Consider the following 25,398-nt stretch of genomic DNA (forward strand, 5'->3'; position numbering starts at 1 on the left):
TATCATAATGAAAGGAAAGTGAGAGAAACTAATAGCAGGAACATTCTCATTCATTTTATACTACATAGTAGTATCACCAAGAATAGTTGATGATAATAGAATACTAACTCCTCAATAGAAGATAATAATAGAATATACTGACTCCTATTCCAATATTTGGGTGAGTAGTGTGGGGCAAACGCACCTGCTTCAACAGAGTAGATAAGTTCTCCATTTCTCCCGTTGTCTTTGTCAAGTGCAGTGACCTGCAGGACTGGCGTTCCAACTGCAGCAGACTCGAAGACCACCCCATCGTACACTGTACTTGTGAAATAAGGGGCTTGATCATTTGCGTCCTCCACCACCACAAAGATTCTAGCCAGATCTCTGTAGTACGGAAACTCCTGATCCTTCACCTTCAAGAGCAAGGAAAAGAAAACAAAATAGATCCTGATACACAGTATAATTAAAACTAAGTTTCATTTATCCCCATGGGGTAATGTGTTTGAAGTAAAAACAAACCCATGAAAGTAAACACATACACAGAGGTTATGAAAATGAATGCATATCTCTTAGGCTGTTGGTAAAAAAAAAAATCACATCAAACACTGGGTAAACACAACTTAATAAACTACAAATATAAAACAGAATTTTAATCATCCCCATTGGGCAGTTTGATTGGAAAAAATAAAATAAAGGCATGAAAGCAAACACATACAAAAGAGCCAGGGGGAGAAATGCATGTCTCCTGAGCTTTCGGCTAAAAATAATAAAATAACAGATGGATAATAGGTACTGAAAAAACAATATGATTCATTCATTGCAGACTAAATGCTTAGACTTAGAAAACTTTAATGTCCTTGAAAGGGAATTTGTTTTAACACAGACACATTAAAACACAACAGTACACACACACACACACACACACACACACACACACACACACACACACCAAACATCTATGGCACTATATATTATACATTGTATATTGCACTTCGCCTAAGTAAAGGCCTACACATATGAATACATAAACACAGTGATTACCATGATGGTGAGAACATGCTGAGTGCGGGCCTCAAAGTCCAGCCGGTCGGCTGTGTACACAGCGCCAGTGCCGGGGTTGATCTGGAACATCCTCATGCTGGCTGGGTCCACGCTGCCATGGATGGAGTAGCTCAGCTTGGCTCTCTTGTCCAGGTCTGTGGCGGACACCCTTAAGACCTCCGTGTCCGCTGGAGTCTCCTCGGAGACGGTGATGTCGTATGAAGGCTGGGAGAAGACCGGAGCGTTGTCGTTGCTGTCCAGGACTCTGATGAATACCTGCGTATGGGAGAGAAGGTCATCTGTTTGAAATGTCGAACGATCTAGTTGGATAACTTTAAGGGGGGGGGGGGATCACGCTGACAAGCGGCAAGCGGCAGGTTTCTTATTGTTCTCTATGGTTCAGCAGCAGAACGGTGGCAGTGCTGGCGTAACGCTAGCGTTGCACAAGCTGAGCGTTGAACTTGGTTCAACTTTCAAAGTGCAACACGAGCGTTTTCAATTATCAGTTTAGGCAAACCGTCTGTGTTGCTTAGGAATGAGACAGAACTTATTATGGTCTGAGCGTTGTGTTACGCTTGCCACTGCCGCTTGCCGCTGGCCAATGTGATCCCCGCCTAATGTTTCTGTTTTTACAATACAGGAAATAGAGTCATACCTGAGTGGTTGCTGTGTTTGTACCGTCTGTGACCTGTACAGTCATGTTGTAAAGGGACTGGGCCTCTGCATCTAAAGGCCTCGCAATCACAATGGTTCCCATTCCTCTTTTAATGTCAAACGGGCCATCATAACTTCCTGTATTTAAGATACAAACAAAGAAAGATGAAATTACATGACTGGACAGATATCAGAACTACATAAATACAGCACATACTGTACCGGCAATTCCTAAATGTGTAACGGTAATACACACACACCTGTTTCAATAGAGCAGTTAGCACATGGGGTCTGAGGTATGTAGAACATCTCTTGAGATGTGCGACCACCTGGGAACATATAGATAATTATAATGAAAGATCGCTTTTTTACGCTTTCCCAGAGTGAAGAGACACAAGGGACTTCAAAATTCATCTGGGTCTTGAAGTCAAGGGGCCGTTATTTATTTAGCTGGCAAAGTGCAAAGTCTGTCAGCAGACTACAGCTGCACAAAACACTTTAAACTAGAAAAATGATTTTGTGTAATTATGACCGCCGCGCAGCGAAGCGGCAGTCATATAGGTTTAGTCAGATTTTTTCCTTTTTTCTTTTTCGCATGGCCAATTTTTCGTCAAGGATTCCCGGGACACTGAAAGACCGGGGTGCACGGCATTTAGCCCCACAAGGATAGCATGGAACCATTGTTTTTTGTTTTGATCTGTAGCTCCCCCGCTGTACTGGACCCCCCGAAAGGAGGGTAGGGCGGACACAGTTTTCTGTGAATATCTCGAGAACCATAGGGTTTAGGAGGACCACCTTTTTTTGTATGTTGATCTTAAGGGGCCATTTCAAACCCATTCTATAACCACTCATTTCAGTAAAAATGAGGTGTTGTAATCGTAGGTATCTGTGCCCTAACATTGTCAAAACTGCACGCAAATTGGAAGTGTAGGATCATTATGACACCCTCTGAATGCATGCCAAGTTTCGTGGAATTCCGTTAATGGGGGGCCATACAATAAATTAATTCATGTTACTGTACACCAACTGGCCTGTAGGTGCCCGGACACAGTTTTCTGTGAATATCTCGAGAACCATAGGGCCTAGGAGGACCACCTTTTTTTTGTATGTTGGTCTTAAGGGGCCATGTCAACCCATCCCATTACCCAAGTTTCGTGGACTTTCGTTCATGGGGGGCCATACAATAAATTAAATTATGTGTACATTTAGTGACCGTACACCAACAGAGTTTTCTGTGAATATCTTGAGAACCGTAGGGCCTAGGATGATCAATTTTTTGCGTATGTTTGCCTCCAGGGGTCATGTTAACCCATTCCATATGCACACATGTGCATAAACAGATACTCACACACACACATACATTTACAGTAATCATACGTATGACACATACACACACAGTAGACATACAGTATGCACGCATGCATGCACATGCACACACACACACACACAGGCACACCCACAAGCACATGTACGCACGCACGCACGCACGCACGCACGCACACACACACACACACACACACACACACACACACACACACATAAACACGTACACGCACACATGCACAAAATTCAAGAATTTCTCAGAATTATGAACAGGCAAGATGGGGATGGGGTTGTATACAATGTATTTTACATGTGAAATCTATGAACTATCATGTTTTGGTACTTGTTGTCTAGCAGATACCAGTGAGAATTGAGTGTGCATAATGCAATTCAGTGAGACAGTTAGAATCATATATGCCTTTCACCTTTTGTTTTTAGCCAGCAGCCAGACCAGCAGATACCCTGAATTACTGAAGCTAAGCAGGTTTAGTTAGTACTTGGATAAGAAACCTCCTTGGAAGAGCAGGTTCCTGCTGGAAGTGGTGTTGGTTGCTGGCTAGTAGGTGGCACTCTTCCCTGTGGCCAAAAGCCACCAAACAAATATCAATCCCAATGTCCTATTGCAGTGACAGGGACACTGTACTACAGGAGATGTTTTCTTTTGCATGAATGTTAAATTGAGGTCCTGACTCACCATGGTTGTTAAAGATCCCATGGCACTTATCGCAAAGAGTAGGTGGTTCCCTGATTTGCTTTATTTATGTACACATACATAAAGACACACACACATGCACAAACACATAAAAACACACACACACACACACACACACACAAAGACACGTAAACACACACACACACTACACATGCACACACACATACATGCACACACACGACACGCACACATAATGGCAACATTTCCGGAAAGGTACTGGCTTGATGAAATTCATTCTGGACTCTATCCAACCACATAAAGTCCTCGGGATACTTCGGTTTGGCTGTAGGGACCCTCTACTCTCTACCACGTAAGCATAATGTTGTTTGGAACTGTAGAAGAGGTATAAAAATAGCGTTTTGTAGCGGCGAAATAATATGCCCTTCTCACTTCCACGCTAACGAGTTTTGACTAAAAACGGTAAAATCGAACTTTCTCAAAACACATCTGAATGACATGATTTTGATGTCAACTCAACGTATGTACTCCCAATCATCCGTAAATTGATATAAAGTGCATTTTACTCCGGATAATTCCTTTAAGTAAAAGTACAAATAAACAAAGAAATATTGACTTTAGTAAAAGTAAAAGTACCACAATGACAACCCTACTTAAGTAAAAGTAAAAAGTACCTGCTTTTAAATGTACTAGTATTAAAAGTAAAAGTATTTGCATAATGATTTATTCTCTTAATATCTATATTCTAATAAAAAAAAATTATAGGCTGTGACATTTTAATTAAGCTCGTTTTAGGTTATACTAGGCTAGATAGTTTTAAGCTAATGTAATTGTGCTTACCATCTGTGGCCCAGTTTACATTGTGACTTACAATTCTGGAGAATGTAATTCTGGTTATCTACTAGGGTGATCTGCTGAGTTAATTTAATATCATTCAGTAAAATACGAGAGCCCGAAGTTTAACGTGGTAGACAAGGGAAACGTCCGATGGATCCTAATGCCTCTTTATTTGATTACACACAATTACGAAATATTTCCTAATCTGGAAAATGTTTTTTTCGGCCAGTGGTTCTATAATAGTCTACCATTCATTTGTGCCGCATATGATCAGACGCATGAGCCCCTGTAACTTCGCTGCTCCGCGGACTAGCAATCTCATCGGGGAGGAGGCCCTAACGCTGCAGATAATACAGACAGAGAAAGGGAAGCATATGCTCGAGGCACAGAACACATTTGCATGTCCAGTGTAGCCATGGGTCTGGTGAATATAGCCTACTGAATGCAGATGCTACAAGCTCAGGCTTTGCCTGGTCTAGACTAGAAGCCTATGTTTCAAAGCTTTAGAAGCGGGGCACATAGCGCTCTAGAATCTCTACCCAGCCCCCTGGTAAAACAAACGTGTTTGTCAGAGACAAAAAACCTGATCGTAAAATGTAGCCTAAGGTAAAAAGGAACGATGGTGTTGTAGAAATGCAGTGGAGTAAAAGTACAGATAATTGGTGCAAAATGTAACGAAGTCAAAGTCAAAAGTATGCACTATAGATTCTACTTAAGTAAAGTACAAATACGTGGAAAATGTACTTAAGTACAGTAACGAAGTATTTGTACTTCGTTACATTCCACCACTGATACACACACACACACACACACACACACACACACACACACACACACACACACAAAAACACACACAAAACACATTATACATAAAAAACAAGCACACACTCTGCACACACTCAATTACAAACACACAAAAAAGGAACAAAGTAGGAAAATTTGACAAGCGTGACTTATTGTTGTGGAAAAAATGTGCTGGACTGGGCGGCAGTCATATTTTGTACCGCTCTGCGGTACATCTAGTTAAATTAGCTGTAGTTAGGCTTAAGAACTGCATTTTGCCCATCATTCAAGTTACTCTCATTTACGAGTGTTGTTGTTTCAGGTGGATGTAGCGCCATTTTATCATTTTCGCTATGCACAACACTTTGAATGCCACAGCCACACAACCACAGCTCCTAGTCAACCCTTAGCAGCACCCCCACAACGTAATTCAGACACATACATTTGAGGTGGGTTGCAATTGGGCAAACAGTGGTAAACATTTGCAGCAAACGTGTTTACTATGAACAGTGAAATTTAAACCAATTTTGTGTAAACATTCCAAACCTTTGTTCAGTTCCCCTGTGTTTTCATGGAGAACATTTGCCTAAGTTTGCTTATGTTTGCCTATTATTTGAACGCACCTCTGATCTAATGCCACTCACCGGAGATATCAAACCACAGTGGTATGGTGTTCTGGTGAACTGAGACTGTCCCCACTGCTTCAGACACCTTGGCATTCTCGGGGACACTGAAATTGAAGAAAGGTGCCGTAAACAGCAAGGGCGATGACGAAGGGAGCGGCTTGCGGATCCATTCAATATGGAGGCGGGTTGTGGAAAACTTCTGGGGATTGCCATTGTCTGTTGCTTTTATCTGGTAAGGACAGAAAGCATAATGTATTTGGAATCTGTTTTTTAATGTTATTATCTATGTCAATGATGCTAATTTAGATTGCCAGGCTCCCAGTTGCAATCAAATGAAGAGATTGTTCTCTATAATCATCTGCTTTGATGATTTAATTTGAATCATCTGCCTCTATTATTCAGATTTTCTCTGAAATAATAAACTAATCTGCTCAGCTCTACCAGCATCATCACTTAATGCTCTGAAACTACTCTTTGGCTCCAGTGAAAGCGTTTGTTGCCTCCATTCCTGTATACTCCCCTACCGTGAGGATGTCAAAGCTGCCTGCATTGACCATCTTCCTGGACGACACCATGGCCGTCTTGGCGTCGATGAAGAACTTGCCGTCCTGGTTGCCGTCGAGGATGCTGTAGGTCAGGTCGGCGTTGGCCCCCTCGTCTCTGTCGTAGGCGAACACCCTGTAGATGGGGTCCCCCCGCTTGCTGCGCCCCCTCTCTGGGACGCTGATGCGGTAGACGGTCTCTGGAAACTCGGGCTTGTTGTCATTCTCATCCTGAATGTGGACGATGACCCATACTGTGGCCTGCCGAGAGCTCTCACTCCCATCCATAATAGTCACCTAGCAACAACAACAGAGAGAAAGTCTACTCATTCATATAGACCCTTTCAACAAGGTAAACAAAAACAATGCTTGAACGTTCTATTTGGGCCCCAATCTACTTCCTCTGCATTAAGATAACATATGGAATGTTAAAAAGGAAGTCTTGTGGGGCCAACTATGATGCTGATAATGGAACTCTCTTGAAAGGGTCCATTGTAGCACACATACCACAAATATGGTGTGATACACTAATAAGTGAAAGACACAACAGATATTTCACACAGAATGATCCACATCACAAATGGGCACACCATACAGTATACAGTATGGGTGCTACGTGATCCGATAAAATATACATGATAAGCCTATACATCCTTTTCACATATATTTTAACTGTGCACATTTCACATCCTAAACAAGGCACTGACGCCTACAAGACCCAAGTACAGAAGATATACTACACAATGAATGTACATAAATAAAACTGTGTCTGAACAGAAAAGCAAACTGGGTCTCACTCTAATAATAACTTCACACCACACAGACAAAAGTCAGTCTAAATCAACAAATGCATGCCTTTAGGTGTCATTTAGTCATTGTCATTCAGCACACACACCGCACAGATCTCCTTATTGCGGTAAGCTAGATTTGGAGGCAGTAGATGAATGCATCTTAACATCTCTGTGGGTGTTCTCTCTCTCTCTCTTTCTTTCTTTCTTTCTCTCTCTTTCCCTTTTTCACTTTCTCTCTCTCTCTCTCAAGTGTGTGTGCTAAAAGTAAAATGTTCTTAGTTTTTTTGTTCAAAGTGACTTGGCATCAATAAACATTACATTAACATTAAAAAAATAACAGTTTAACTAGTCATTATAGTCTCAATAAAAAAGACCACTATTGGTGATAGACTAAATAGAATTAAACAGAATAATAACAATAAAATCCTTCAGTAAAACCATGTGTGCTATTTGTAATGCACATGAGTTTTCACAGACTGTTCTCTGTCAGTCTGACTGTTCTCAGGCAGCCCGTCACCTTAATCATCCAAAAGAGCTACATATGCTTACTGTATATTCAGCACAAACTCACCACCAATAATCAAACACTAAGGACACAATGAATCTATTTTTTGTTAAACAAAGGATAACAAGGAGTGGTGAATCAGTGTGGGAATTCCTAGACAATAGAAATATGTTGAAAATCAAGATCCTAATGTTTTAATATAGGACACATGTCTACAGTTGTTAATATATTAACAACTGTATTCATGTGTCCTATATTAAAACATTCATTAGGATCTTGATGCACATAATGCACTTTGTTTTTTTTTTGCACATAATGCACTTTTTTTTCCCCACTTTTTTTTTGTGTACTGATTTACTAAGAAATTATGGACCCTTTCAAGAGAGTTCCATTATCAGCATCATAGTTGGACCCACAAGACTTCCGTTTTAACATTCCATATGTTATCTTAATGCAGAGGAAGTAGATTGGGGCCCAAATAGAACGTTCAAGCATTGTTTTTGTTTTTATTGTTGAAAGGGTCTATACCTTAAACATCTGAGTAATGAAAAGAGAGAAAAATAAAGACCTAAGCCCATCCTTCTCCAAGCTTTATCTTAGACCACCTATCTGCATACTTTATTTTACCTGTCTCACATGCCATTATACCCTCTATTTTACAATAGTGTCTGATATAATTCTTAAAGACTTTTAAATTATTATTTTTTAAATCCATCATTTTATGTATGAATACTTTTCCCAACAACAGAATGATATTTTGTATTGCCTGGCTTTCATTTACCAAATCGCCCAGGAGTACTGTAGGGAGATCTAAGCGCAAAATGATGTCATATTTTAACAGCCAACTTTGTATTTCAAGCCAAAATATAGCAGTTGAAGGACAGTACCAAAATAAGTGTTCCGTAGTCTCCTCCTCCTCTAAACAGAAACGACAGAATGGATTTGTCTCTATCCCCCAAATATGCAGCATTTTCTTTGTGTTTTAGTATTTAAAAAATAATTTATATTGAAAAAAACATATTTTTATATCTAATGATGCTTCATACAAGTTACTGAAGATTTCTTTCCATGGAAGAGGACAATCTATCATTTTTTCCCAGCTATTAAAAATTTTACATGGGAACCAATTTATCAGTTTGTAGATAAAACGTATATATTTCCTTGTTAATTTTTGTTTTATCTAGCCATTTGTTTTGCTTTATATTTGGTCTACACACTAAATTATAATCAGAGCTGGTTTTAATTTTTTGTTTCCAACTTAACGGCAGGGACGTGGTTAATTGATTATACTGTTGAATAGTACCTACCTCCCCATACTGTACCTAATTCTTAATTGTTTATATGGAAGGATCTCACATTTTTCATTCACAATATCTTTAACAAAAATAATTCCTTTACTAAACATTTGCTTAAAAAAGATAACTCGTCCTCCAACTAATATATTTGAATTAAACCATAACATTTGTTGCAATATTTCTTCTGTTTTTTCAGGAGGATAATACTGAAAATGTAGCCAGCTTTGTAGTGCTTCCATTAAGAAGGTAGAAGCTTTATAAATAATGCTTTCCATCTTGTGAAAATGTGTTGGACTAATTTGTAAAAATGGGTACAGTTTTTTCTCAAATATCGGATGAATGTTTCTAAGCAACTTGCTTGAGAACCAGTCTGGGTTAAAATAAAATTTTTGTATGAGAGACGCTTTTAATGATTTATTCATTGACCTCAGGTTCAACAGTTGCATGCCACCTACATCGTAATCATTGTAAAGATACACTCGTCTAACTTTATCTTTTTTGCCATTCCAGATAAACTTAAATATTTGTTGTTCATACTCTTTAAAAAATATTTCAGGTGGTGAAGGAAGTGCTAACATTAAATATGTAAATTGAGACACAACTAAAGAATTTATAAGTGTTACCTTACCATAAGTAGTCAAATTCTTGCCTTGCCATGGCTGTAAAATGGAATTTATTTTACTCAACTTGTTTTTATAATTAATTAAGGATATTTCTCCAATATTCTGGGGTATGTAGATGCCAAGAATATTAACGGCTCCATCCACCCATTCCACTGGAAGATCACAGGGAAGATGGAAATCACTACTCTTCAAATAACCAAGTCTCAATATACAACATTTCTCATAGTTGGGTTTAAGACCTGATAATTTTGAAAAATTATTCAGATCAATAATGAGATTATGAAGTGATGTATTGTCTGGTTCAAGCATAAAACTAGAATCATCTGCATACATGCATACTTTATTATTAATGCCGTTTAGTTCCAAACCCTTAATCTGTTTATTAGATCTTATTTTCATTGCCAAAATCTCAATTGCAATGATGAATAGGTAGGGGGATAAAGGACAGCCTTGTTTGACTCCCCTTCTTAATGGTATTGGTTTGGAGAAATGTCCATTATTTAGGACTTTACAGACAGAGCCTTCATACATTATTTTGACCCACTCTATAAAAGAGTCTCCAAAGTTGAAGAATTTTAAACATCTATTAATAAAGCTCCAGCTGATTTTATTAAACGCTTTCTCAAAATCAGCAATGAATATTAATCCAGCTTTATTTGTTTGGTCATAATGTTCAATTATTTATAATATCTGTCTGATGCTGCTGATATATTCCGCCCTTGTAAGAAACCTGTTTGATCATTGTGTATTATTTGTGGAAGTACTTTTTTTATTCGTGTAGCAATACATTTTGCCAATATTTTGGAGTCATACCCTTGTAAGGTGAGTGGTCTCCAGTTTTTCAGTTGAGTGGGGTCTTTATATTTTCCACTTGGATCCTGTTTCAGCATAATGCACATTTTTTCCATTTAATGCATGAACCTTCACCTCACTGTCAATACTTCTAGATGTCCTCTAGAAGTATTGACAGTGAGGTGAAGGTTCATGCATTACAGTAAATGGAAAACATGTGCATTAAAAGCAAGTTTGAACTACTGTAAATGGGACAGATGTGCCACAATGCTTTTATAAATGATCACAAAACATATGCAATGTGATTCGATCCTAACCTGCAACTTCTCGAAAGAACGCTGCTTTAAAAGCTCTGCCCTCTTTGATCCCATTTAGGGCTGTTTAATTTTTCGGTGTCAGAAGGTCTTTGGGTCGCTTGGTGAGCAGCTCAATGGACAAAGCTCAGAGCCATCGGGTAGAGATTTGAGCTTTTACACTGGCTCTGCCGTTACACCCAGGGATGGGACACTCATGTGGGGGGGACAAAGAAATCAATACCCCTCTCTTGCACTGGCCACGTGTTGGCCAGCTCACACGTAAACACGCCTGTCCTATTGACCCACACTACTGTACAAAGGCCTGATTACCGAGCCAGGCTGCCGGGCTGCTCACCAGACTGTGAAACAGGAGGGGCATATCTACGTCCAACGCAGAACATATCTAATTCACTACGCACACAAATACTGATATACTGTCTAGGCTGCCAGAATAGATGCTGGTGAATGCAAACAATAGTGTAGCTAATCAAACCACACCAAACCAAAATGATAATGCCTGTTTTACTGACAGATGGGCATGTCCGGGTCAGTCATTCATTTCTCTCCCACTGGCTTTTCAGAAATGTTTTCCAATATCACTATGGATTAGCCTACAAAACTAACATTTCAACTCTAGATAAGATAGTGCAGCTTGTTATGCAGCAAATAACAGGGTTGGAAACATTTCACATAGAATCTCGCAGCTTGTAATTGTTTCATGTGTATAGATAGGCATATCTCAGCAACTAAAATAAAACATCAGGTTGAGAGTTTTGTACAATGGCCATAAGACAAAGAGGACTGTTTGACAAAAAAATAGCAAAAAATCTGAGACCATGGTGTCAAAGCTGTTTGTACTGATATGGAAGGACCCATATATTTTGTCGGCCATGTTGAATTTTGCCACTGGACATGAATGAGGTACAGGTGTTTTACAATCAGTGGGATCCTAAATTGTAAAATCAACCCCATAAGTTTCCAAAATCTTAATGTGTCGTAAAGATATAAAAAAATGATCTGTGCAAAAGACATAAATTGACATTATCCATACCTCAAGGAAGTGTTCAGCCTGTTGTTCGCGGTCCAGCTTCCTGGATGTGGTTGTGATGAGTCCTAAAAGGATATCAAAGGGAAACATTAACCAGAGCACAAGCAGTTGTTTGCCTGAATAAGAAGGATTGCTGTGTGAGTGGGCAGTGCATAAGAGTGGGCGCCGACGAGAGTGGCAGCATGTCGAGGTAGCTCCGTGTCTTTGTGCTTTTTCTCCGTCTTTTGTCTACTTTTTTACTTCGCAACTTTTTGGATTACACACTTTGAGGAGTGTTTTTATTCTATCCTATGGATATGGACCTATTGCAATACTCCAGCGGCAGCAAACTTGTTTACACAAGGAATCAGCTGCTTGCACTATGACGGAATGCTGGTAGTGTTAACGTCAACATCCCAGAGGAATTGTGGTTCTTTTGGGGCTGTGGAGTGGGAGTTCAAGTGAGGACGAGGCGACGGGAGAAGAAGTGGAGATACAAGCCCTCAGTTCCATCGATGGTGATGGGAAACGTGAATTCACTGGCTAACAAGACTGACAAACTGGCTGCCCTGGTAAGAAACCAGAAGTTGTACAGGGAATGTAGTTTGTTATGCTTTATGGAGACGTGACTAACTAGCTACACCCCACTTCTAACGTTGAGCTGCCCGGCTTCAGTATAGCTCGTTTGGACAGAGACAATAAACTTTCTGGCAAAAAGAAGGGAGGTGGACTTGTGCTGTACATAAACAACAGATGGTGCAATCCCGGACATGTTACAGTGAAGGAGACTGTATGCTGTAAGGATGTGGAGTTACTAGCGGTTAGTCTCCGACCGTACTACATGCCGAGGGAGTTCTCGCACGCCATTGTTGTCTGTGTTTACGTTCCGCCTCGAGGCCTCCCGAACACAGCATGTGACGCCATTCACTCTACGATTGCAAGGCTCCAAACTCAACACACTGATGCCTTTTTTGTGATCTCTGGTGACTTAAATCACATAACACTAGATTCCACCCTCACAAACCAAGCTGAAAGAGGCTTAGGAGTACTACAGAAGGAAGGTGGAACAGAAGTTGCAGGAGAACAACATGAAGGAGGTATGGGATGGAATAAAGACCATCACTGGCCTTAAGAAGAGCAGCAGCTCTGTGGAGGGAGATCTGGACAGGGCAAACCAGTTGAACCACTTCTACAACAGGTTTGACTGCCCTGCTCCAGCTCCAATGGCAGTGGTCTGTCCACCACCCCCTGGTGACTCAGACACTGCTCTTGCTTGCTTGCCTGCCCAACCCACACCAGCCACCCGACAACCCCCTCAGACGCTGGATTACAGATTACCTGACCGAGCGGCCATAGTTCGTCAGACTAAAGAACTGTCTCTCTGACACTGTGATCAGCAGCACTGGAGCTCCACAGGGAACTGTGCTCTCTCCAGTCCTGTTCACCCTATACACATCTGACTTCTGCTACAACACTGAGTCATGCCACATGCTCTGACAATACTGCAATTGTGGGGTGTATCAGGGAAGAGCAAGAGGAGGAGTACAGGAGCCTGGTGGAGGACTTTGTGCAATGGTGCAAACTCAACCACCTTCAACTCAACACTTCGAAGACCAAGGACATGGTGGTGGATTTCCGCAGGTCTAAGCCCGCTCTGCTATCAGTCTCCATTGATGGGGTCAATGTGGAGGTGGTAAACCCCTACAAGTATCTGGGCTTACACCTGGACAATAAACTGGACTGATCAGCCAATACTGAAGCACTCTACAAGAAAGGGCAGAGCAGGCTGTACTTCCTGAGGAGGCTGCAGTCCTTCAATGACTGCAGTAAGCTCCTCAGGATGTTTTACCAGTCTGTTGTTGCCAGAGTCCTCTTCTATGCTGTGGTATGCTGGGGAGGAAGCACAAAGAAAAATGATGCTGGACGACTAGAAAGGCTGGTAAGGAAAGCTGGCTCTGTCGTGGGAGCCGAACTGGAGTGCATCACTTCAATATCAAACAAAAGGACCCTGAACAAACTGATCAACATCTTGGACAATGAATGTCATCCACTCCACAGCACTATTACAAAGCAGAAGAGCTTGATCAGCTGGAGACTTCGCTCACTGTCATGCACAACTGACAGACTGAGGAAGTAATTTGTCCCCAGGGGCATTGAACTGTTCAATGCTTCACTTAAGGGTAGAGGACAGATAGACTTCTCTGCATAGTCTGTCTGCCTCTCCACCTTCTCCATGTTGGTGTACGTACTGTCCACTAGCCTACTGTTTTACTGCTACACTGTTTACATGCTATATTAGCACATATGCACAACCCCTCCCTCCCTCCCACAGCCTGGATTGTGGCCGTACTTAATACTTAATACTTTTTATTCAATACTTGACCAATGGCTGTTACCCTATTACTTCAACCTATTCTTGCGCTGATATAGTTTTTATATTACTTGTCTACATTATTCTCTTATATGTCCATATTTATTTTATGCTGGTCTCGACTTACTTATTTGCACCATCACCATGACACTCACTCTCAGAGCACCTTACCATGCATACTGAATCACAGGCTCAGTACCTGCCCTATCACTACAAGGCAAGCGCCTCATGCGTGATCATCCTTAAGCACACTATGTGGATATTTGATTTAGTTTTTTTAGTATATTTAGTATTTAGTATTTTTATTTATCTTCTACTGTCTCTATTGTGCAGTGGAGTTTTTATATTTATATACTTATATTACTTTTTTGCTGTAAGTGGATGTTGTGTGTGATGTCTGTATGCTACTGAGACCTTGAATTTCCCCTTGGGGATCAATAAAGTATCTATCTATCTATCTATGAACATTTTCCATAACCTTTGTTGACCCAACAGGCCACACCTCCTATTTGCCCTTAACTTGTGTTCAGAGCAGACTCCACTGAAAACCAGAAATCCATCTGGTTACTTTTGTTAGTCATAGTGTAAATGTCATTTGTCTCTAATTTGGTACAGATTAAATACAATTCTTAATAATTGACAGGACAACCACAAGGCACAAGCAAATTTCCTTGAATTTCCCCTGGGGATCAATAAAGTATCTATCTATCTATCTAGATTTCTCACCATGAGAAAATGAATATGACCAGAGAGATATAGGATCCGGATATGACTACTTTGACAGCCACAAATCATTATTCATGTCAAATCTCATCGATGTGCTGTATGTACTGTATATATTGATTTACTGTTAAGTACAAAAGTGGGGATACCCCTGGCACAAATATGAGTTTTTTTTTACTCAATCTATTAAATGCATAAGCTTATGGAACATTTGAAGGCTCACTTAATTCCTGTGTGATTATATTTGAGGTTGTATTAACTCTGTTATACTTAAAAAGCAAGAAAAAAGAGGATACCAAAAGTTTAGCATACAACTCATATGTCAATGTGTCTGTCTATGTGGTCATTGTTTCTTCCATACATACTGTATCTCTCTGATGTTGTCCACTAAGAGTACAAAAAACTAATGTTGGCATACAATTTTCCATACTGCCGCAACTAGGTCATAATGTGCCATTTACAGCACAGACACACAAACTCACAAATACACATAGCCCCAAGAATGCTTCAGTGGCACCAGATGTGTAACCGAGCACTCTCGTTCAGGGAGTGATTAAATAAGTAGACATATGCCACCTAGATACATAAACAAACACACACACACACACACACACACACACACACACACACACACACACACTAGGGTGCATCATCCGCCTCACTTTTTGAAAAGAATTTGAAAATCAATCTGTCCCTAGAATAATTTTGTTCCATTAACCAAAAAAAACTTCCATGAGAAATGTTATTGAACTCAATTGATGTTTAGGTGGCCCACCGAGCCTCTGAAGTTTCCAACTAAACTAAAGACGTCCATAAAGCTAGGCTGAAAATATCATTTTTTCTTAAATAACGCCAAAAATAATGGGTCTAGCCCTATTAGTATGGGGAATCATGCAATTTTAGGAACGGTTCATATAGATTTTTGCAACTGGTGATTTTTTACTTGCTAGGACCCCATTGAATACAAAACAACCTGTTTCCAATTTTTTTTCTTCATTTTCAGTGCCAAAATTCAAGATGGTGGACAATATATGCAGAAAAATAATATAAAGGCTTAAAGTGGTCAATTTTTTTGATAAATATACATATAATAAGGTAGACAAGTGAGATACAGACTATTTACAAAAGATGTATTGCATCATTTGCCAAGAAATATGGAGAAAAATGGGAAAAATAGAAAAACATTTAAAAAATCTGCATTTTGTTTCATTATTGAAGAGTTCAACAAAACATTGTCACTCAAGTATTTATCCTCACCACTGCACATCTCCTCAGAGCCTTCACACCTGCAAAGTTGTGTGAATGGTAAGTTGTTACTCTTGCAAGAACACCTTCTACTGCATTGGCTGGCAAGACAACAGCACTTCACAAGCTCCACAACAGCCTGTGGTGCTGCTGGAAGTTTTGACAGAACAGGAGCCCATTGCCCATCAACAATTTGCCTCCATCCCAGTGATAGTGAGTCAAGAATCTTTGGAGCAGGCACTGTATCTTGTGCCCAAACATTTGCTTGCCTGTGTGCTCTCAGAATTTCAATTTCAACTTAATTTCACTTATAGAGCGTCAAAACATTACCCATGTCTCATGGCGCTTTACAGAGTGTCAGACAGAGCCAATGAGTAACAGGGGCGAGGAAAAACTCGCAAGAATTGGAGAAACATATCGGATGAAACCCTAAGCAGATCCACGACTCAAGGGCCTGACCCATCTGCCTGGGGCCAGTTACAGGACAGTAAGGTCTATATACAGAGAATAGAACATGGTATTTAGAGCCACCTGAGGTATATGTTACAAAGTGGTTAGATGGTTACATAACCAGTATGATAATGCATGAATCCTATTTAGTGTTAAGTTCAAATAGTCCAGTGTAGGGGATGAATTGTCCATAGGGATTAGGAGTTGTCATCGGGCAAGTAGTGGGTCTCTAGGCTGCGCGGGTAGGAATCCGAGCATGGGGACAGCAATAGACGATGGTAGGACAATCATAGGGATGGGATTCCCTAGTTCCCGAGTTCCACTGAAGGGCTTTAGCTGTTTGAAAACCATGTTTTGAGGAGCTGACACACAAATTTCTCACATCCAGCTAACACGTCTGGAGATGGATGAGGACCTACTACAAGCCTACAAAGTGTGTTAATGACATCATCATGACTTGTTTGACTTGAAACAGAAACCTTTCCTTTCCCACGGGATAAACAGTAAATGGCGGGACAAACGGTTGTCTTTCAATTTCCTGACAGGATACAATAGGATACCCGATAGGTCCACCGACTCTATGCACGATGTGATTGGCTGGACCGAAGTTTGGTTTTTCCACCTCACAAGCCAACGGAGAGTTGCTAGACTACCCTGGCTAGAAATTACTTTTAATTTGCTGCTGCTAGGGTGCGTCAAGATTTCTAGGCTGAGATGTATCTTTTGTCGACGTTCTCCAGTGCCCATGATAATGAGACTGTCTTTGTTGATGTCTGGTACCCTGTGAAGGGCAAGCACCAAGACATCTGTGTGACGTGTAGATATGTGGGGTTTTGCCAAAATGACTTAATGCTACTGCCACCTTTGTGTGTGTGAACTGTGACTGGCAGTTTACATAGTTCAACAGCTTTATGAGCAAGGTAGAGGACGAGGTTGGCTTTGGTTTCCTTCGATCCCAGAAAGCTTTAAAGTCTTTGATTGGTGTAGTCTTGTATTTTGTATCCCTTATCATGAGCTTTTTCCCATTGTATCGACCTGTCTCGTCCTGTCTTTCATGGAGTTTGTGATGGTATAGTTGTTAAATAATAAGCCTATATGTCATTGTAGCCTCGTGCCTCACTTTCAACATTTTCAAAGAAGCATTATGCCAGATCTTAGCAACAGTTTATGTCACTTTTCCTGACAACCATCTCCTGCACAACAGCCATGCCATCTATTAAGATGCTATCCAATGTGTGTGTTAAATGCACTGAGCTACTCTCTGTAGATTGTTCAGATGATGCTGTTTCTGAAACCAGTCACAATTCATGGATGAAGGCAGACTTAGCTGTAGTGGGCAGCATTAGGCTTGCATATAATCAACAAATTCATGTTCCCACAATTTCCTGCAAGTCCTGTTAACAGAATTATTGAAGACCAAAGAGCTCATTGTGGACTTCAGGAAGCTTTCTATCTGAGGAGGCCTGTGCCTGTTGAGGTGTCCACGACCATAGCAATCTTGACAGGGACAACAAGGAGGCAGACCCCCACCCCCAATGTATGTTGTTTATACATTGTTCACATTACATAGCCATATTTATTCTGCTCTCATAAAGTAACTGCTAACATACACTGCACATATTTATATTACTCTAAACCTCTCTACCTTATATAAATCAACTGTATACTACTGTCTACACTGCACTACATTTCTTGACCTGTCTATGCACCACCTGTCTATACTTTGTATATCACATTGCACTTTTTTTTTGCACTTCTGGTTAGACGCAAACCACATTTCATTGTCTTCATACTTGTACTCTGCAATGACAATGAAGTTGAATCTAATCTAATCTATTGTGGTGAGTGCAGAACAATACTTTAATTCAAATGATAATTAGGTTATGTGAAGGAAACTTTTAATCAATCAATGTGTTTTTCCGGGTATGCCAATAAATAGCATAATGGTGGTTACACCAATCATTGGTTGATAATCATGACATCTCATGTCACCCATGGTCATATTTATTACCTAAGTCATTCAATTTTATTAGAAAATGTACGTATATAATGATAATACCTAACATATATCCATTTAAAATGTTTAAAAAGGCGATTATTTGCAATTTTTGGTGATATATCCGCCATCTTGGATTTTGGACCTGTGCAGTCCGGGAAAAAATTGGAAACAGGTAGTTTTGCAAACTATAGGGTCTGAAGAAGTGAAAAAACATAATTTGCAAATATCTATATGAAATGTTCCAAACACCTTTTTTTGCTACATATCGCCCTGCACTATATAATGTCAATGGAAGTTGAATATAAATATGGACTTACCGCATCATTTGTGTGGGTTGTGTGTCTCTATCTTTATTACTTCCTGAGATATGGCAGTAGGGTACATTTTGGGGGAAGCAGCCAGACCAACGGATTCCTTGTCTTAGCTGAATTACTGAAGCTAAGCAGGTGTGGGCCTGGTTAGTACTTGGATGGGAGACCTCCTTGGAAAAACTAGGTTGCTGCTGGAAGTGGTGTTGGTGGGTGGTCAGCAGTTGGCACTCTTCCCTCTGGCCAAAAAGATCGATTTCAATGCCCCAGTGCAGTGACGGAGACGGAGATGCCGTCCTTCAGATGAGATGTTTAACTGAGGTCCTGACTCACTGTGGTCATTAAAGATGCCATGGCACTTATCGCAAAGAGTAGGGGATTCCCCGATGTCCTGGCTAAACTTCTTCCAACCTGGCTCATTCAATCTGGCCCCCTGATCATCCCCCACTGTAATTGGCTCATTCCCTCCCTCACTCTCCACCTTAATCTAGTGTGTGGTGAGCGTTCTGGCGCACAATGGCTGCCGTGCATCACCCAGGTGGGTGCTACACATTGGTGGTGGTTAGTGAGTTCCCCCTTTCCATGTGAAGCCCTTTGAGTGTTGAGAAAAGCGCTATATAAATGTAACATGTTGATGTTGTTGGAAGACGCAATAAAAATTGCTTTTGCCAGGCATTTTCAATAAACAGCATGAAAGTAAACTATCAATAAAAGCTTACTGTCATGGGTTTTTCCAGTACCAAATTTAAAGGCTGGAAAACAATGTGGCCCACCAAGTCGATGTAAAATACGTATCATATTTAAAAGTTGCCGTTTATGCTTTAATCCGATCAGTCATTATCACTTCACATTCACACAATATTTGCTGATTCCCACTTTGTTCTGTTTTCTGATGAACCATCCGAAAGAAGCACCTGAGAACTTGACGACAGTTTGGAAGATGGGATCCAGTGATAATTGAGTCATCCTGAACAAGGCCACTGCCCAAACCAAATATCCAAGATGATTGTCTTGTAGACAGAGTACATTTTGAAGACTGTGGATTGGCATTAGGCTACTAATACACTCCCCACTAAAAGCCATGTTTCAAGTAAGTTCATGTAGTCCTGTGTGATACAAATACTACTCTACACTAAACAAAACATTCCCACGCATGTAGCCTATATTTGATTTGGAATTTTTATAACACCATAGCAACAAAATTTAAAATAAAAGATTAATGGCAAGTGTTACAATACACATTAAGGTGTTTTTCATCAAATAACATATTATTCAAAATAGAAAAAAAAGACGTTTTTCTGAGAAAAATCACCAAAATATGTATGACAACATAAAGAAACCCAAAGTTTATCCAGTGAGCTGTGTGCTTTATGCCTTTAATACAGTTATTATTCAAATAACAACTGGCTAACAAATTGATAATAGTGAAATAATGTATATATTATTATATTATATAATGTAATATTGCCAAGCGAATTCCTGAATTTGGCAACAATTTCGACCATTCATAAAGGTTAATGGTGGGCCACCTAAATATTATCCAATTTACTTCAAAATGTACCAGGAATGTTTTTTTGCTCATTGGAACATAATAAGCATAGGGACAGATTAATTTGCATATGTCAAGGCGGATGATGCACCCTAACACACACACACACACACACACACACACACTTCCGAAGTTTAATGTCAGCTCAGGATAATTGAGCTGTTATTTGCTGTTATAATTACCTCAGTTTTGCTGTTAAACTACCTCAAACCCAGTTAGTTTTCTGAGAGCAGCACTGATCAGCTTCAAGGCCTGTGCTCCATGCTCGCGTGTGTTCTGATCAGCTCAGGTATCACTGAGGCCGTTATCCCGGCTGCTTATCTCCCGGTTGTCACTCATGTATATAGGCAATAGGTATGGATTTATAGCACACAAAGAAAACATGCTGTTCAGTTTAAAAAAAAGCTGACCTGTTCAATTTGTACTACTTTCTTCGGTTACGAACAATCATGGAGGTAGTAAACCATTGATTATCATTCAAAAGAACATTGATATGAACACTTTTTTTTTACCAAATCTACTTCATGGGTGTCCCAATATACAGAATGAATAGCCCCCTGTTAGCCAATCAGAAAATAGTATTTCTTGTCTCCGGGAGAAAATGCACTCTTAAACTACCTTGCTGTACCTCCGCACCTCCTGGGGGACCTGCCCCCCACTGGCCTACATGATCTTAAACTGCTTTAAACTACCTTACACAAACTTAGCTTTCAGTTCCTCTATGAAAATGAGCTTCAAGGCCAACTCTCACCTGTACTCTGACCAATCGCGAAGAAGTTCTGCGGATTCCCTGCCGTTATCCTGTAGGTCAGACGGCTGTTGACCGCCGTGGCATCAGGGTCCTCAGCCTGGATCTGAATGACGGACACGTCTTTGGGAGAATTCTCCGGAATGTACGGGTGATATATGGGGTCAGAGGTCAACGGAGCGTTGTCATTGACGTCCTCCACCTGGATGAAGACGTCGATGGAGGTGGAGAGGGGAACTACACCCCTGTCAGTGGCATAAACAGTCAGCCAGTACGAATCCTGGGTCTCACAGTCCAGAGTACCCGTTGTGTAGATGAGGCCTGCAAGCACACAAGTGTAGTAATGAGCACTTGCATATCGACATTGTGCACCTTTCGCCTTCTCCTCTTTGTCGCCTATATTGTGTGTTGTGTTTCTTTACTGTGTATTCTATTCTGCATGTTTTACTTATTCTTTTTAAAGTCCTTTGCGACACTTGTCTGTGAAAAGTGCTATACAAATAAACTTTACATGCTTTGCTTCGCTTCACTTAAGTGAGAATGTGTGAAAGTGAAATGTGACTGCTTACAAACTTAACAGTTTTGCCTTAAACACTGGAAGCACATCAGAGTGGTCGAGGTTTGAGCTGGCATATGCTTCAGGGAGGATTTGTGGAGATTTGTTTCTCATGTACGGAGGCAATTCAGCAGCAATAGACCAGCTATAAACAGGGCTTAAAGCAAGGCCTGAAGTTATCAGACATTTTTAAAGTGATAATAGTTATTGTCTATTTTCAAATCTTAAACCAAAGTGCACGCCTGAAATCATGCATAATGCCTGAACATTGTAAGCCCTGTATAAAGTTGCTGTTTTTACATATTCTCCTAACAATACACACAAGTTTAATTGTTGATTGTAAAAAAAACAGTGTTTCAGAGGTCTTATGATCTGTTGGTCCAACAGAGTCCTGCAGAGAGGTATTTTTATGTGTACTCTCTGTCTCTGGGACAAACTCTCAAATGAATACCAAATTAAAATTTCATTGGATGGCACATGGGGGCAAGCCATCTGACACCCTGGTTGCCGTGCCAACCCATCATTAGGCTGAATTCACAGCGAATCTGTCAGACTTAAGGGTGCAGAGCTGTGAAAAAAAAAAAAAAAAAAAAAAAAACAGCATCTGCAGCAGCATCAGCAGCAGCAGTGACCCGGTCTGGGGTTACTACTGTACACCACTAGGCGACCTTCAGGTCTTCATCACGGAACACAGCTAATCACTCTTGACTGAAGTGCCACATCTGCAGTCCGCACTTCTCTGTGACCATGGCGACCACCTCCCTGTCCTGATCAAACACCCTGAACGGCACTCCCTTACCCTCATATACTATATGTGAACACAAGCGGCACCACTGGGAGGTGAACGTTAGTTTGCTGACTGAGTGACCTACTTCTAACATGGGGGAGACGTGGCATGGGTGTGCTGTGATGTGCTGATGTGCTGCTGTTCTGCTCTGCGCTGTCGATCGGTAGGCCTGCGCGTGCCATGCTACTGAGTGAAGTACTCTGCCAGAAAGCTTCTCCTCAGGGTATAAGGCAGGAGGGCAGTACACATAAAGACAAGAAACAAAAAAACAAAACTCTCAAGAGAGGAACAGACTGTTCCTGGTAACAACAAAAAACTAAAAGCGCTTAAATAATGTAGTTATAGGTGTAATTAAAAATCATAAAGTGTGCCAAAACCTAAATAGAAAAAATTAAAAGGGCTTCCGTAATTGTTTCAAAACATATAAGCAAAGATCCTTGATTACTTTAACCCTCTCTGATATAAGTTCTCAAAGCTCAGAATCCTATAAGAAAAATTGGCTTAAATCATTGATGTTAACTGCAACTGTAAGCAATTTAGAGAGTGCCAGTTTCAGCAAGTGCCTGAAATACAACAATGGTGAAGAAATGCAATGAAGTAACAGTAGGCTAAAACTAAGAATAAAAATAGCATTCTCTCACACATACAGTCTTTCATATGACAGTAGATTCTGGCTCAGCCCAGACATTATACAGAAACATGACATTACATTAAGCAGCAGGGCTCTACAGTGCGCCCATTTCACTCGCACATGCGAGTAAAAATGGTGGCGTGCGAGTGCAAAAAAATATTTAGGCGCACTGGTGCGAATGAGTTCTAACCATGTCAATGTTTGTCTACAAAATACACCGCAACATCGAGAAACATTACTGGTGCAAACCATAGAATCACGTCGCGAATGCAGCATAAAAACTACACCTCCCATCAACGTTAGCAGTTTCGCGTTGTGACTCGCTAGTAATCGCTTCTATCAAATCCAAGAGCGCGCAGAAAAAGCGGAAAGTTAAGACCAGCCAGCCAAGATGCAAAGATTGAAGAAATTAGTTCTTCTATCCACCGAATTCATCGGATATAGGAGGAACAGGATGAGATTCTGAGAATGTAGTGAGAGAAGGAAAGGTAACCTAACATGCCTTTTAGCCCAGTTGACGTATTGGCTGCAATATGCAAAATATAGCTGTAGCGAACAGGCACAAAAGTAGCCTCCCATAATACTCCCATTTTATTCAAAGGTAGAACGCTACTGACAACTCCAGGCTTCCACGCATGCTTGTTTGTTTACACCGAATACAAGCTGAAGTGCAAAACTAAAGTAGGCCTTGCCTTGCCCCCATCAATGCAGATATTTCAAATAAAAAATAAAAGGATAAAACAAATATATCCTTGATAGCCTATGTTGGGTTTTGTGGAAGAGAAAATGGACTGTTTTAGTAGTAGTATTAGGCAGTATGTAGTCCAGACCTCTCAAGTCTCACGCATTGAGCGTGAGACACACGCATTTCAATGACTTCACACGCCACACATGGCATTTCTCACTCCGAGAAATTATTAACTTGCCCGCACAGAAATTTCTAAGGGCTATATTTTACAAACGTGTCACACAACGTTGCTGTCTGTGCGCTCATTCAGCTCAGAGAGCTGCTGTTCAGTTACTAGGCCTAACCTATCGGCCAAATAGGATTTCTCAACCAATCAGGAAATAGTTTTGTTTTGATGTGGGTCCGCAACGTGGAGACTGCTGGTCCGCGGAGTCGTGGAGTGAAATTAGGCCCGCGGTGCTTCGTCTGTACAACTGCGCAGTTGTATCAAGATACCGCGGACCGACAAAAAAAGAAAACAAACGTTTCTGCTATCGATGTCATTAAACATGGAGACATACAATAAAGTGGTGGTAGCCTATGAGCGTTCATTCAATGCAGGCGTCTGCGCGAGAGAAACTGAAACTAATCGATAACGTTGGTATTAAAGCTCCGCTTTTTCTCCATTTCCTACCAATGTATGATGCTTGCATGAGGGGAAACATCCCAAAACAATAGCACCCATATAATTGTTGCTGTTTTGAGAAGTATTTCTTTTCTTATGCAAGCATCATGCAACCATGCAAAAGCAATGAAACTAATTATATCTTACATTAGTAAAGCAGTCCTCTGATGTGCATGTCACAAAACATTTAAGTGAAAGTGCATGTATAACAATATAGGCATAATAATGATTGTGATAATGATAATGACAATTTCCATTCCATTGATAGCTCCATTCATCCATCTGGAACCGATCCATTGAAGTGTTGCTTCAGAAGGCTGGGCCTAATCAAAAAATGCTTGCATATGATTGAATAAGCCACTTGTCCGTCATCTATTGACGTGCTACTTCAACCACTCACATCGAAGCCAACCCGTGACGCTAATAACAGACTCACAGTCGCTTCTACGCTATGTCACATCTATGAAACTCCCGCCCTGCGTCCTGATTGGCTAAACCATAAAGTTGGTTGGAGAAATCACTCTCAATGGAAGAGGTCCCAGATGGATGTGAGTGAAGCTAGGCGGAGCTAAGCGGAACGACATTCATCTGGCTAGGGTCAGGTTAGTAGATGAGCCCTATGACCCCAAAGTCTGCCATGACTGGGCCTCAGGTCAAGTTACGTCACAATATGCACATTTGTTTAAAATCATACCTACGTAATCACCATGACCAAAATTGTACTTTTTTTTACTTTGAATCTGGGAAAAAAAATATTGACCTACCTACCGACCCATTTTTTAAAACACTGTTGCTGTTACTGCAAACAAGAATTTTTTTAAGGATGGCCTCATGACTGTGAAAATGGCATTGAACCACAGTGCTTTAAATGGGAGCCCCCAGTAGATAGATA

At 40.6% G+C, this 25,398-nt stretch overlaps 1 protein-coding gene and 1 long non-coding RNA gene across 4 annotated transcripts in view; one reads left to right on the forward strand and one right to left on the reverse strand.

The window, feature by feature from the left end:
• Positions 1-25,398, forward strand: part of LOC121708836 — a 139,007-nt gene that overhangs the window by 81,804 nt on the left and 31,805 nt on the right. The gene's annotated exons all lie outside the window — the stretch shown is intronic.
• The window catches only part of LOC121708831 (protocadherin Fat 3), a 70,657-nt gene that overhangs the window by 37,501 nt on the left and 7,758 nt on the right, over positions 1-25,398 (reverse strand). For all 3 annotated transcript variants that reach the window (XM_042091751.1, XM_042091750.1, XM_042091752.1), the window contains exons 3-10: positions 21,184-21,501; positions 11,812-11,873; positions 6,441-6,755; positions 5,935-6,145; positions 1,938-2,006; positions 1,679-1,815; positions 1,024-1,299; positions 185-395 (exon numbers count right to left, since the gene is read on the reverse strand). In XM_042091751.1, coding sequence (XP_041947685.1) covers positions 185-395; positions 1,024-1,299; positions 1,679-1,815; positions 1,938-2,006; positions 5,935-6,145; positions 6,441-6,755; positions 11,812-11,873; positions 21,184-21,501 — 1,599 coding nt within the window. The remainder of the gene's footprint in view (positions 1-184; positions 396-1,023; positions 1,300-1,678; positions 1,816-1,937; positions 2,007-5,934; positions 6,146-6,440; positions 6,756-11,811; positions 11,874-21,183; positions 21,502-25,398) is intronic.

Source organism: Alosa sapidissima, chromosome 5 (genome assembly GCF_018492685.1).
Source record: "Alosa sapidissima isolate fAloSap1 chromosome 5, fAloSap1.pri, whole genome shotgun sequence".
NCBI lineage: Eukaryota > Metazoa > Chordata > Actinopteri > Clupeiformes > Clupeidae > Alosa > Alosa sapidissima.